The sequence below is a fragment of the Neovison vison genome, chromosome 11, assembly GCF_020171115.1.
Source record: "Neovison vison isolate M4711 chromosome 11, ASM_NN_V1, whole genome shotgun sequence".
In the NCBI taxonomy this organism is placed as follows: domain Eukaryota; kingdom Metazoa; phylum Chordata; class Mammalia; order Carnivora; family Mustelidae; genus Neogale; species Neogale vison.
In genome coordinates this window covers 133,519,580-133,535,167 of record NC_058101.1, presented here as the reverse complement: position 1 = coordinate 133,535,167, position 15,588 = coordinate 133,519,580, and the positions used below count along the sequence as shown (strand labels likewise).

Here is a 15,588-nt window from a genome sequence, read left to right as displayed (position 1 = left end):
TTGGCGCTCTGTGCTGAGTACTGCGTGCAGTGATGTCGTCTTTAGGCAGAGGGCGCTGTGGCATTGCACTTACCTGTGTGCTGCCTCCAATTCCGGAGCAGTCCTGTAAGAATTTATAAGGGAAAGCAGGAGAGTCTGATGGTCCCTTTACACTTCACTGGGAAGCTCAGGAAGTGACAGCTTAGGAGAGTCTAGTGTCTGGAAGCAGAAGGAGTCTTTACAAATGGCGTGGTCCAGCCCTGTCAGCCGCATGGATATTTCTTTCTCTGAGGCTCATTACATTTGAAGAATGTGTTTCAGCCACTCCGTCAAGACGCTCCTTAGATCAAAGAAGACACAATTCTTAAGGTTCTTTTTCAAACCAGTTTTGCAAATGACTGTTGATTTGGTCTGGATATTCTGTGTACTGAAAGTATTTTCATTCCCTTGGAACATTTGGGAAATTTGAATATGTAAAGCCACTTTTCTGCACCATCCTGCATTTTTTATTGACTAGAAGGTAATTCACAAAAGTTATTAAATCACAAAATGCTATTGCCAAATGATAATATTCTATTTTATAATTAGGCTATTCAGATGAACGTGACAATGGATGGGTGACAAAAAAGAATTCCAAAAATAAATCTTTCACAAAATTGGAGCGAACTTAGGATAAAAGCTAAAATACACATACTAAAATCTTCTCAGTTCAATGCTGATTAATTAAAAACAGATCCTAGATTGAAGCACCTGGTTTTCCCAGAGCTGCATTACCAAGATTTCTCCATTATTTATTTGGAATAATATACAAAATATAGTTTAAGGGAAAAAAAGTACAAGGTGAAGTGTAAATTTTTTATTTCGCTCTAAGAGCCCCTTACAAGGAAAACCGTGTTGACGAAGATCCAGCAGGAGGGGAATGGATGGTGTTTGGAAATGAAACATTTATTTCTCTAAAGTGTTTCCCAAGCTTTCTGGAGCATGATGATCAGGCACTAAGTCCTGTACTTTTCTTACTAATGAAATTATAGGATCTTAATTGTCAGACTGGAAGGGAAGTTAGGAAGTATTCATTTAATTCTTTTATCAGGAATTGCATTTGACACAATAAATTGCATTTATTGTGAATTGCATTTCTTCTAGCTGAGTCCTAAAAAGCAATGGCTCAATCAGGCAGAGCTTTATTTTCCTCCCATATAAGTGGGCATCTAGAAATGAAACATGGCTTATTGGACTGAGGTCTCCCCAGTTCTCACGACTTTTCCTTGAGGTTGCAAGGTGGCTGTTGGGACTCCCATCATTAATTATGAATTCCAGGTAACAAAGTAGGAAGAAGGGGCAGCTCCTGTGTCTGGAAGACAAAAACTCGATACCCCAGTAGATAGCCATCTCATCTCATTGGTGGGAACCAGTCATTGCCCACTTCTGCTGGGGAAGGTTGAAAAGCAGCTTCTAGCTGGGCAAGATGCCAACCCTCACAGAATGAGTCTGTTGGGAAAGGAAAAAGGGAAGAATGTATCCTCCTCCCAAACCTCTCCATCACAACCTATGCCACAATCTGCCACTTGTGGAGATGAGGAAACTGGCCCAAAGAAGTTAAGCAATTTCACTCATGTCTCCAAGTGGGTGACACGGCCAGGACTTACAGAGCAGTAACATATGCCCTCTTGCCTTTGGCTGAGTTGGGCATGGAATTATATGTGGGAGCCCTGGTAAAGGAATAGGGTCCTCTGAAGTTCTAAAGCTTTTGCTTTAGTGAGAGCATAATAAGAATGGAAAATATGATGATTTCTTAAAAGTTTGACCCATCAGTTCACCTCCAATAAGATCACAGGGATTTGATTTTTCTTTAGAATTAGTACAAAAAGCCATCAAAAAAACAAAACAAAACCTGAAATCTTGCCATTTGCAACAGCATGGATGGAACTAGAGGGTATTATGCTAAGTGAAATAAGTTAATCAGAGAAAGGCAATTATCATATGATCTCAGAATTTGAGAAACAAGACAAAGGATCATACGAGAAGGAAGGGAAAAATGGAACAAGATGAAACCAGAGACGGAGACAAACCATAAGAGACTCATAATCTCAGGAAACAAACTGAGGGTTGTTGGGGGGTTGTAGGGGAGGGATGAGGTGGCTGGGTTATCGACATCAGGGAGGGTATGTGCTATATGGTGAGTGCTGTGAATTGTGTAAGCCTGATGAATCACAGACCTGTACCCCTGAAACAAATAATACATTATATGGTAATAAAAAAAAAGAAAGAAATAGTGCAAAGAAAACTAAAGACACAATTCCTAACACAGAAATGAAATGATACAGTAGGTGTCAAGGCATTCAGATTTTGAGAGTGTGTTTCTCCAAAGTAAATAATGGACACATTCCTTCATAAACCTGAACTTGACAATGTAAAAATTGTGGCCCTCAGGGTGCCTGTGTGGCTCAGTGGGTTAAAGCCTCTCTGCCTTCAGCTCAGGTCATGATTTCAGGGTCCTGGGATCGAGCCCCACAACGGGCTCTCTGCTGGGCAGGGAGTCTGCTTCCCCATCTCTCTTTCTGCCTGCCTCTCTGCCTACTTGTGATCTCTCTCTCTGTCAAATAAATAAAATCTTAAAAAAAAGAAATTGTGGCCCTCTTCTGTCCCTGGAGGGAGCAGCCCTCTACTTTCTGAGGAGTGTTTGACTAAGGGACAGTGATTTTGAGAGTAATAGTAGCAGCAGACTATGCTTCAAAGGATGATTTTTCTCCCATTACCTAGATGATAAAATGTGTTCTCTAGAACAAGGGCTGTTAGCAAATGGTAACTTTCTCTCATAGATATTATTCAGCCATTCAAACACTTGTTAATGTATATGTTCAAGAAGGCAACACTGTATTCAGTTAAGTATTCATCCAGGAAGAGTCTATTTATTACTACTTATAATCTAGTACCACAAGGAGGTGATATACAGAAACCTGAAAGGAAATGTTTTCTAAAAATTGTCCAACTGTAAAACTACCTCATCTGTGTCACAAATAAGGAGACTACAGGCTAGTGAAACAGAAATTACTTGATTTAATTTGTTCGGAGAACAGGAAGATATTTGTTTTCATTTTAATATATATTTAAGTTATATATAACTCCAGGGGTTATGATTCCATATCTTTGCCACATAAGACTTATTTGAATGTTGTCATGTTGTGTGAAATTGTGGATATTTTATGTTTTTCCTCTATTCGTGGTGTATGTCTGGGATATAAATGGAGAGCAAAATTCCCTAGCTAGAAACTCAGTGTTGGGGCACCTGGGTGGCTCAGTGGGTTAAAGCCTCTGCTTTCAGCTCTGGTCATGATCCCAGGGTCCTGGGATTGAGCCCCACATGGGGGGGGGTGGTCTCTTCTCAGCAGGGAGCCTGCTTCCCCCCCTCTCTCTGCCTGTCTCTCTGCCTACTTGTGATCTGTCAAATAAATAAATAAAATTTAAAAAAAAAAAAAAGAAAAAAGAAACTCAGTGTTGTGTGATTCATTTATGATTACAGTGGGAGAAACTACAGATGACCACGAGCGAAAGGAGGAAAATATTCTGCTCAGTCACATTCCACGTAATTGCGATCACCTGTGTGGTTTGGTCTTTGTATGTATTAATAGATCGGACGGCAGAGGAAATCAAGCAAGGCAACGATAATGGTAAGAGCACGTCTCATTTCCTTTTTCTCCTCTTGGATTCTCTGGTGACACCAGAGGTGGGCGGGGATCCTATTTCCCTGTTAGGTCTTCAAGTGTGATACACCAGCAAAAAACAGTACCAGCAATTGTCTTCTCCAATTATGTTATAAATACTTGGATCAGATATCCAGGGTTCCCCAGCTGAGATACAAGATTTATCAAGTCCAATAAATCAGTAGGGACAAATATAGAGAAACCATCCATCACTTCAGGCTTTCCAGGAGCTAAGGATCCTGTTCTGCCTGATGTGAAAAGACTAACAGTTGAGGGGCACCTGGGTGGCTCAGTGGGTTAAGCCTCTGCCTTCGGCTCAGGTCATGGTCTCAGGGTCCTGGGATCGAGCCCCGCATCGGGCTCTCCGCTCAGCGGGGAGCCTGCATTCCCCTGTCTCTCTCTGCCTGTCTCTCTGCCTGCTTGTGATCTCTGTCTATCAAATAAATAAATAAAAATCTTTAAAAAAAAAAAAAGAAAGAAAAAAAAAGACAGTTGTGAAAGTGGAAGGGTTTTTTTTTTTTTTTCATTTTATTTAATTCACCATAGTTGTTGCTTCTTTTAAAACATGAGTAAGGTGATACTCTGGTAGAGAATGTGTTGTAGTTTATTAATTAGTACCATATAATTTGATTGAGTAGATTAACACTATTGTTTGAAATTTAAGCCATGCTGAGTTAAATTGTGAAGGATGATGTCAAATCGGCAAAGAAAGACATTTAAAAATCCTTAAGACAGATTCCAACATCTGAAATGGATAGGTTCTTTGAAATAGAGGGGAAAAGAGGTGGTTTATCTTTACTTTTGGTACTCAGCTCATTTCTCATCAGGCTCTATCCGCTTCTGTGTGTGGCCTAAATCAAAGCTGGTAAAAAAAGTGAGGAAAATTACCTGAACCACCCCCACCGTTCACCCTGAAAAAAAAATCCCACAATATTAGGCCACTGGTGAATTTAAAAAGAGAAATTGTTCAGATGCTAATACTGTAAGTTTATAGTGTTCTAAAGTGTGCCTCCCTCAAAAAAAAAAAAAAAAGAAAGAAAGAAAGAAAAGAAAAGAAAAACCGAAAGAAAGAAAAAGACAAGAAAAAGGGGAGAGGAAGTGAGGGAATGAAAGAGGGAAAAGAATATCAATAGGGAAAGTTGTTATTCTGCATTTCTTTGTCTGGATTCAGTAACGGAAGGGACGGACGTTCCATGCTTACGCTTGCCCGCATGGTGGCAGCAGTGAGCAGCGGCAAGCGCTCTCCGGGGCGCTGCAGAAGCCCCGCGGGATGAAGGGACTGTGAGGATCTGTTTGGTTGGATGCGCGGGGACGTGGTTTTCGTAGTTTAAGTGTGAGTGTGGGCGGGAGGGGTGGGGAGGTGGGTGACGGACCTGCAGTTCTCGCTCTCTCCTGAATGAGAATAAAAGCTAGAAAACAGGTGCGGGAGGTTTTGTTGTTTTTCAGTTGACTATTACATTGACATCTACAATTTTAGAACGTTTATAACTACGTTCTACATTATTCCTGACATACTGGATTAAAAAATGTCTGTTAAATCCCTATTAATAAGTTTCCTGAGGATAGGGCCCCCTTCCCCTTTTTATTTAACCCAAGTCCCTATAGTTACAGGTACGGCCCCAGACTAAGTAACAGAAAGTGTGCCGTACACACAGCAGTCCTGTATGTATGGGAAAACAAAGAGGCGCCCCACCACCGTCCCCACCTCGAGCTCACCCAGAGTAGATCTTAGGCCTCAAGTGTTTTCCTCAAGGGCAAAGGCAGATCTGGCAGCCAGAGGCTTTCTATCTTTAGAGGTCTGGTTTAGAGTTCAGTGTTTGAGAATCCTAAATCGGCCCCGGGGTAGCCTTGCCTTCCCCCAGCGGTCACCCTGATGGGGTCTGGCGGTACCAGCCTGCAGAGCTCCTCGTGGTCTCTTCTAGCCACATGCAGGGGAGGAAGATTAAAGGCTCCTGTCCTAGACATAACAAGGAGCAATCACGAATCCTTCATATGTAGACAGTTCCGAACCTCTCTCTCTCACATTACTCAACCCTACCTCTGAGACAGAGTAGGATCATTCATCCTGCAGTGAACAGGACTATCTCAGTTTCAGCCATCAGAGTCTCCAGAACCCAAGAAACCCATGAACCCAATCTTCCTTCCATTTATCTCATTCTACCTGCTCATTCTCTAGTCCCCTTGGATACCCACGCCTTCCGTTGCCATTTCCATGCTGGCAACCAAGCCACACATTTATCTCCAGCTCATACTGAACTCCATCCAGATCATGCATCTACCTCCTGAACCTCTCCATTTAAAGGTATTCCAAGCGATACGTGGGTGGCTCAGTCATTAAGCATCTGTCTTTGACTCAGGTCCTGATCCCAGGGTCTAGGATCGGGCTCTCTGCTCTTTGGGAAGCCTATTCTACCTCTCCCACTTCCCCTGCTTGTGTTCCCTCTCTTGCTGTCTCTCTCTGTCAAAAAAATAAATAAAATCTTAATTTTTTTTAAATAAATAAGGCTTTTCCAAGCACCCCAAACTTAGTGGGTCCAAGATCATCTTCTACTGCCACTGACCACCCTAACACCTGTGGAGAGACATTACTAACACCTGTTACCAAATCCAGTCAGGTTTTCATTCCTCATCTCCCTCTCCCCTGCTTCCACCCTCATTCAGTAACCAGATCCTATTATTCTACCTCATGGGCCTCTGGAATCTGTCCTGCTCTCCTTTCCCACTGCTCTCATCCTTTTGCAAACTCTCCTCTTTTACTTGAAAACTGCAACAGCTTCTTTACTGGACTTTCTCCATTTCTGTCCATCTTTAACCCAAGCTCAATAATGTACTCACTGCAAATTTACAAAAAATTTATGTATCTCATTACACCCTATACCTAGTCATTACTCTTAAAACACATCCCACATTCTTCAGTGGGACTGTACTGTCCCCACCCCACCCCGCCATGATCTGGTTGTAGCCATTTATTGTGAACATTCCGTCAGCCCTGCAGATCTATTTCTGGACCCTTGCCCAATATTTCCCTCTGAATGAAACCTTTTCTCCATCTTCTGCCCACCACACACTCAGACAGTGTTTCTGTGTTCTCACACACCTCCCTAACCCCCATCAGTGTTTGCAGTTTACCTCAAATATCACCCTTCTGGGACACCTGGTTCGGCTCTCTCAGCTAGAATAATTGGTACTACCACAGTGGTTCTCAAAATGTGGTCCTCGGGACCCACGGAATCCACATCACTGGGCACTTGTTAGAAATGGAAATTCTTGGCCTCTCCACACCCCAGTCTTATGGATCAGAAATTCTGAGGATGGAGCCCAGCATTTGTGCTTAAGAAGGGAAGAGGTGGGCTGCCTGGGTGGCTCAGTGGGTTAAGCCTCTGCCTTCAGCTCAGGTCATGATCTCAGGGTCCCGGGATCAAGTCCTGCATTGGGCTCTCTGTTAGGCAGAGAGCCTGTTCCTTCCTCTCTCTCTCTACTTGTGATCTCTTTCTGTCAAACAAATAAAATCTTAAAAAAAAAAAAAAAAAGAAGTGAAGAGGTGATTCTGATGTCCTCTAAGTGTTGAGAACCATGTGCTCACCTAGCATCCTACACTTAACCTGCCCCACCCCAATGACTCAATTTTTGACTGCATATTTGAATTACCAGGAGTTTCTAGACCCTACAAAGCCTGAGTCTCATCCCCAGAGATTTAGCTTTAATTATCCCTTATGTCATTCTTTTTCAGACATGCTACGAAGCTCTGCCCTACCAGGGAACTTACCACACACCACTGTAGTTGCTCATTTAATTGTAGTTCTCCTGACACCAATAGAAAGAGCTCAGAGCAGGCCCCGCAGTGTCTGTCTTGCTCATCACCAGCACATCTGGTGAACACTGCACCGAGGGTACCAGTCAACTTTGTAGAAGGAATGATGAAGTGTGAATGCCTCAGACCCACACTTTCCTATCTTTTATCTTTCTTTTAGGATTTTTCTTCAAAATGTTTTTGCTTTTTCCTTTCTCAGTCGTGAGGGGATGCAGGATCTCAGACCAGAGTCTCCCAAAGAATTGTCATTCGGGGCCCTCAGTCAGATTTCCCAAAAGAAGAGCTTGAATGATAACCAAAGGCCGGCTTTATATATAGTCAAGGGTCAGCTTTCTATTGTACACTTTTCAAAGTTATTTTCAGTTTCTTAACAGCAAGTGAAAATGAGATAACTTTTGTCTTCAAAAGCTCTTCAGGGCTTTTGAATTAAGAAGGAAGGTATTTATCAGGAAGCAGTGTCCATGACTACCCCTCCAGAGCCACTGGCCAGGAGGACAGCTCCTAACTCGGGTAATTTCCAATGGAAACTATAGTGACTTCTGCAAAGGGAATTATCTGTCCTTATGTCCAAGTTGTATTTAAAACGTGACTTCCCAAAGTTCACATTTCATGGGTCATGTGGGCATCTCTGTCAGTTGAGATTATGTTCAATTCCCTTTGGCACTTCGGGACTGTGAGGGCTAAGCCTGGATTTACTTTTAAAATTTGAAAAAACTGCTTAATTTAAAAGCCAAAATATTTTAAATCTGCCTTGAAAACCTTCAAAAACACTTGACGAGGTACAAATTGTCCTCCTTTAACCCAAATTGAGGTTGAATATAAAACAGCAAAATTTTTTGTATTGTAATAACAATAGTGGAGAGAAAAAAAATTCTTCATGTGTTTTTAATGGTTGTTCTTTTAAATTAAATAAGTCTGCTGCCGACAGCTCTTTCACTTTTTTAAAAAAAATTTTTTTAAAGAATTTATTTATTTATTCGACAGACAGATCACAAGTAGGCAGAGAGGCAGGCAGAGAGAGAGAGAGAAGCAGGCTCCCTGCTGAGCAGAGAGCCCCATGCAGGGCTCCATCCCAGGACCCTGAGATCATGACCTGAGCCAAAGGCAGAGGCTTTAACCCACTGAGCCACTCAGGCACCACCCTGCTCTTTTACTTTTCTATCACCTGTAATGAAAAAGAAATTTAAAAAAAAAACAAAAACAAAAAACAAAAAACCATAGTCTCGGTATTTAAAATTTTAACACCCTGGATTACCCATCGCCAGCACTAATTTGGGAGAGCAATCCTCCCTCTGCCTTATCTTTACATACTCTAAAAAATGCTCCAGTATACTATTTGTGCATTGGGGGTGGGGGTGGGGGGGGAGACAGAAACACAGACCAGGAAAACACAACCGTTTATACTGGTAGAGAGATTGTAGGTGCAGATCAGTTTTCAGTGGAAGTACAGCTGACAGAATATGTTTAACATGTACAGCAGCGTGATTAGACAACTCTGTGATTTCCAAATGCTCGCACAGTTAAGGGCAGTTACCATCTGTCACCACACAAAGCTATCACTGGCCTGTAGTAATCCCTCTGCTGCCCTTGTCATCCCCGTGACTTCTTGTAAGTGGGACTCGATGCCTCCCCTCACCTGCTCCCGCTTTCCTCCCACCCCTCCCCTCTGGCAACCACAGTTTGTGCTCTGTATTCATCAGTCTATTTCTGGCTTTTGTTTGTTTAGTTTTGTTTTTTAGATTTCACATATAATTGAAATCCTAGGGCAGGTGCAGATTTTAGCCTTGCCTCAGAACTATTTAAATGCGTATACCGCAAGGGACTGACATAATTTTTTTTTTCATATAACTGACTCACTTGTGAGCCTCTGCGTTATCTCCAGGGCAAGGGCCTTGCTTCGTTATTCAGGGAGCATTTAGTATTGCTAGAGGTTCAGAGAACTGCTGCCAGCTCTGGCGGACCCCAGCAGATGACGACTATGGCTGGCGCTATATTCTTTCACTGTTAACATCTGCTTCGAGGAGGTCTTCAAAATCACTTCCCAGCAATTCATACAATGTGTTCCTTTGAGCCCTGCTGGTTAAGCATTCCTTTTTATATGTAATTATATGTGCTGTTACTGTTAAGCCAAATATGATAAACACTGACTTGAGCTCCTTGTTAGAAGGCCAGGGTCTAGTTCTGCCTTGGTCACGGACCACTTACCTTGAATGAAATAACCACTCTGACACTCAAATTTCTCATTTGTAAACCTAAGTTGGACTGAATACCCTTCAAAGGTTCTTTCTGAGTCATTTTTCAAAGACACCAAGAACTTGACCTTGCGTCAAATAAACTGAAACACTGTGTTTATACAAACACTGCACATATATATTTGCATAATTTAAATATATTTATGTATTTTTGTTATATATATTCATATTTGTATATATTTGTGTATTCGTATCTTTACTCATGTTGAATATTACCATTAAAACAAACTAAGAAACATGTTACAAATATGTGAAACAGTTTTTTTTTTTTTAATAATTTATGCAACCAAAGAGAAGCAACCAGGACAAAAGGAGAAACCCACCCCCCACCCAGCCCTACCACTCAGACACACCCTTACACAAACACATTTTATAACTCTGCATAACCTAAACACCCAGCCAAAAATACCCCAACTTACCGATGAGATGCATTTTCTAAATATATATTGTCCCTGCAGCTGATAAATGAGACAGGTTCTCTTCTGCTGCTTAAGTCTTTTTAGACACAGCACACTCCCGGTGTCTCCACTTACATGAAGTGCTACATAAGATAGGCAGAATACTCTGAGAGTCTCAATTTAAAAGATGGAGGAGAGTGTAGAGATCACTGTTTTAAAGATGAGGAAGTAATTTGCCTCATCTGCAGCTTTACTATAAACACCCACCTGGGAGCTTAATGGTTTACCCAATTTGCCTTAAAGAGAAAAGAAAGAAAGAAGATGTTACAGGTGACCCTGCATGTGTTCCTCCAGTGGAGAGAGCTGGGAAATATATTTTATGAGAAACAATATAGCTAGACAGTAAATGAGTTTGAGTCAAAAATAGATCCATCCCAGTTTACAAACCATTGCTCTTGTAGTCTGAAAGTGTGGCATCAATATTCCCTAACAAATAATACACACAGTTCCACTTTTTCAGGACCAACATTTCAGGACCTTTTCGTTGATATTCAGTGAGATTTCCGAGCTTTTCTCTGTGAAGGGAATTACCAGCTGGGAAGGATGCCCAGCGCCACAGGGTGAGGAGCTGGAGTGCAGACTAAATACCGCGGCCTGTCTGGCAGCTGACTGGACTTTCTTCTCCCCTCGTTCTGGAGATTTTCATTGCCTGGAGTCCAGATGGGACATCCAAAGCTTGAAGCCCATCCAAGTCAGAAAGGTCTTAGTTGTAGGCACCAGGGAAAGCTTTGCTCTTGATCTACAACTCAGAGCAGCCAAAGATACGTAGCATTTAAATCACTCAGCAACAATAACCTGCATTTACACAGCACCTTCTACGTCAAGAACTATTCATTTAATCCACACTGACAGCCTGCTGAGGTAAATACTACCACTACCTTCATTTTTAACTCATCAGTTATCTTCTGCCGTATCACAAACTATCCCCAAACTTACTGACTTCAAACCACACGCATGTATTGCAGGCTGAATTCTGCAGACTGGCTGAATGTTTCTCCTGGCCAGGGCCTGCCTGGCTGCTCTCCGAGGGTTCACCTCTGTGTCTGCCAAGAGCTGGCACATGGGCTGGCTGCTGTATCATCAGCAGGGCCTCCTCTACCTGTCTCGCAGTGGGCACGCTGTTGGCCAGATGATACAAATAACTGAGCTGTGTTTTTCATCACATAAGACTTGATGGTCCTGCCTTCTTTACATGGCTCTTAGTGTTTAAAAGAATAGCAAGAGAGGAAACCACACACACAAGGGGAACAACTGGGAAGTGTCTGATGTGTTGTATTTGCTATTGTCCTACTGGCCCAAACAAGTCATGTGTGGCCACAGCCAGAGTCAAGGAGAGAGGGGATGGGAACCAAAGGACCCAGTTACAGGGAGGAAAGAGCCAAATGGGAGTATTTCTGAACAAGCTACCAACGATGAGCAAACTGAGACCAAAGAGAATACCAGATAACAGGCTCTCAATACCTCAAGGAAATAAAACAACGATCTGAATTAGGATGAAGATGTAAAGACTGAAGTGGCTGATTGTTAGGCGTTAAACCCATAATGCTTGGGGCCCCTGGGGTGGCTCAGTCTGTTGAGCATCTGACTCTTGAACTCGGCTCAGGTCTTGCTCTCAGAATTGTGGTTAAGTTCGACTCCCATGTTGGGCTATCTAAAACAAACAAACAAAGACCATAATCCTCAGGAATGAGTGGTGATTTTACACAGGAAAAGTCTTTGGGAAGCCATTAACTGTAATAAGTGATACCCTGTTGGGGTTTGGCCTGCAAAGAAATTGAGTAAAAGTTTCAATTATTTGGGATATAGGTATTTCTTAGGAAGGAGGGGGCTTCTGGGAATGAAGATGAAGAAATAGTGATTGTAAATTAGATAAAAGACAGTTTATAAATAAGCTATAGTCTCAGGTTCCTGAGGGGGAAGTGCCCTTAAGTAGTCCCAATCCATGTCTCCTCACCCGATCCCAATGGAAAATGCAATGAGGAATATCTGAAGGAATTTTTGTATGTGAAAAAACAATTTACAAATTGCACTTTCATTCATTTTTATTTTTTATTCAAATTCTAGAAATAGTTACTTTATCTGGTATCCCCAAGTTTTTCTCTCTGGCTTCCTAGAAGAATCTTTCACAGACTCAGAATCCCAAGAACCTATGATGAGCTGAAAGCTGCATTTGCTTTTCTTTGCCTGACAGAGTTTTACTTGCTCTTTAAATAAACTTCCCTACAAACTGAGGGCTGGTTTCTGGGGCTCTGGTAGCAGTGCACATTCAGGCAGATATAATGTGGCATTTTGATTCATCTAACTCTACTTTATGAAGTCTTCAATATCATATCACAGGTCAAATCTACAGACCCATCTTAAGCCTTTCACAGAAAACCTATTAGCATGCTGATTGTCTAGGGAAGATAGTGCAGCCCTCCAGGACCGCATCACATACACGCAATTAGAGAAAGGAGGCCTGGAAGAATTTCTATTTAAAGAATTTAAAGAATTTATTTAAAGAATTTATCTTTCTATTTAAAGAATATCTTTCTTTCTATTTAAAGAATTTCTATCTTTCTATTTAAAGAATTTATCTATTACCTATTTGACTAATAGATCTACTAGATCTATTAGTCAAATCTAATATTTGACTCTATTTAATAGAGTCAAATTTATCTATTTATCTGAGGGACGAGAGAAGACTTCCATTTCCTTAGAAAATTGTTGTGGACAAGGATGCCTGGGTGGTTCAGTTGGTTAAGCACCTGCCTTCAGCTCAGCGTCCTGGGAGTCTTGGGATCGAGCCCTGTGTTGGGCTTCCTGCTCAGTGGGGAGTCTGTTTCTCGCTCTTCCTCTGCCTGCCACTCCCCCTGCTTATTCTCTCTCTCTCTCTCTCTCTCTCTCGCGCGCGCGCTCTCTCTCTCTCTCTGACAAATAAAATCTGGAAGGAGAGAAGGAAGGAAGAAAAATGGTTGTGGGCAGAAAATCTACTCCTCTAAGCTCCTTCAATTCCCGCCCAAGAATTTCTAAGCAGTGCTTTCCCGTTAACGTTTAGGAGGAAGCGATGTAAATAGTTAATTCCTAAACTTACAGAAACTCCTGAAGAAAGATCCCAAGCACAAAGAAAGAAGTACATACAGTCCTTGGGTTTCAGAGAAATGAACAGATGGGAGAATGGCTTCAAGTTGGATTTTCCAAATTCCTCTTCCAACCTGGGCCAGTATAAACACCTCTGTGCTCTTGGCATTTCCAAGTTCAGGTTCCAACTTCCAATATGTATCAGTGAGGACAAAGAACTCCTTCTTTACACAAAGGATCCACAAGGAACAAGATTTTGTGCCTTCTCTTTCCTACCACCCTTCCTTATTGTGTACATTCCTTCTTCTGTACAGAAGACAGCATAGAACTAGTCCAACAAGGTTGAGTATGAAGACAGTTTGCTGATTCTCAATAATAAGGAAGTAAACATACCTTACCAATGGAAACATTCTCAGAAATCCACTTAGCCCCATGTGTTAGCATCTCTTCTCATGGCATCCTTATAGTGAGTTTTCCAAGGTAAAATCTTATACCTGCTCAATAATATCTTTATAGAGAACAAAAATCTTGCCCACTTAGTCAGAGGCAAAGAGAAAGATCAGACTGTCTCTGAGAGAAGATGGTCATGTGAAAAGGGCTTTGCACCCAAATAACTTCTGGATGTGGGGTGGGGACATACTCCATACTCTAAACTTTGTTTAGAATATATATGTGGGAATATATGGAGGGCTTTGACTTCCCAAACATATGAAGGAAGAATGACTAGGGGAGAAGAAATCGACTCAGAGAACGTTGTGAAAGAAAGTGGAAGGATCAGACTGAAGAACCAGACTGTCTTCCAGAAATGACAGAGAAAATGGCTAGTTACTCCTGGCCCAGATTCTCAGGGATATTCTGGATTCTCGTCACGATTTCAGGAAGGAGAGGTAAGGCAAGGTCGAGTCTTCAGATCATAACACCCATGAAACATAGCTTCGTGGACAAGTGAAGAAAGGCTGGCACCTCCAGTTATATTGAAAAGACTGAGGCAAAGCAATCCAACTTGGAACTTCAAAAGCTTTCTTTCAGCCTTGAAATAGCTACTGAGCGAGGCACTGTGGAAAACAAAGACCAACTGGACATAAATTCCGTGCTTCTCAAGATTATGGGGTAGCAAAGCAAAAATAACTGATTAGAAAGTTAACTCATGCCATAGGTAGAAGAACTAACTTGAAACTGGAAAAGTGCTAAAATTTATTTCCAGCTGGAAAATGTTGCTGAGCTGGGTTTTGTGGGACTGGTAGATCTGCAGAAACAAGGAAGCAAAACCACAGGGAAGAAATATCATGGACAAAGCCACAGAAATGGAAAACCTCCAGGCACTTACTGAGAACAGCCAGTAGTGTGATTTAGCAGACGGGGGGAAAGTTAGCCGTAATGCATGGATACATCTCCCCCCAAAATGGGAGATAAAGTACATGTTTTCTCCAGCTTGCCTGTGGTTAATAAATTCCAAATACATAGAAACTACTGATCAAGAGAGTAGCCAAGAACAAAAATCCTTCTAAATTTGGAGAACTCTAAGATAACTAATTTGCATATTGAATCCTCCCTGAAAATTTCCTAATAAAGAAACTTAAGTGACTATCTTCCCCAAGAATTCTCAACCTCAGCACTATTGACATTTTGGACTGGGTAATTCTTTGTTGGGGAGTGCTGTCCTACATACCGCAGGATGTTTACACAGCATCTCTGGCATCTATTTGCTAGAAGTCGGTAGCACCCTAGCCCAACACAAGGTGTAACAATAACCAATATCTCCAGACATTACCTCATGTCCCCTGAGGAAGAACCAGTGATCTGACAACCACGACCCTTGGGAATCGCGAGTCTACCCTGAGTCTGTATGTCAGATGATCGTTCTTGCATAAGTGGAACTGAGGAAGGAGCTAAACAAGCCCTAGTATCTCTTTTCTTACAGAAGCTTAAAGCAAATACAGCTGTTACAAAATATAGGTGGGACATTTCCTAGAGCTCTATTCATTGTTGTAAGGAAAAGTAAATAAAACCCAAAGTAGAATCATAAGACTTTGAAAAATTGGGATTTCTAACCAACACTTCCCGGTCCAACATACTGAACCGAGCCTTTCACAGGAATGGAGACAGCAACCCTCCACACCATCTTGATGTTGGCAAGAGATGGACTCTTGACAATCGTGTATTTAACATTCCTAGCTATATGTGGCCTAAATATTGTAGAGTTAAGAAACTCCTGTGCAAGTTTTAAAAATTGTGAGAGCCAATTTCTAGTTATGATGGTAAAATTAAAAAAAAAAACATTGATATCCGAAAAAGTGGTGGTTCTTAGTGACAAAAAGACTTATGAA

The 15,588-nt window shown here is 41.7% G+C and overlaps 1 protein-coding gene across 3 annotated transcripts in view; it reads left to right on the top strand.

Moving 5' to 3' along the window:
• Window positions 1–15,588, top strand: part of MARCHF1 (membrane associated ring-CH-type finger 1) — a 338,074-nt gene that overhangs the window by 305,327 nt on the left and 17,159 nt on the right. For all 3 annotated transcript variants that reach the window (XR_006380939.1, XM_044224785.1, XM_044224786.1), the window contains one exon: window positions 3,500–3,647. Coding sequence is in view for 2 of the 3 variants with exons in the window: in XM_044224785.1 (XP_044080720.1) it covers window positions 3,500–3,647 (148 nt within the window). In the remaining variant the exon portion in view is untranslated. The remainder of the gene's footprint in view (window positions 1–3,499; window positions 3,648–15,588) is intronic.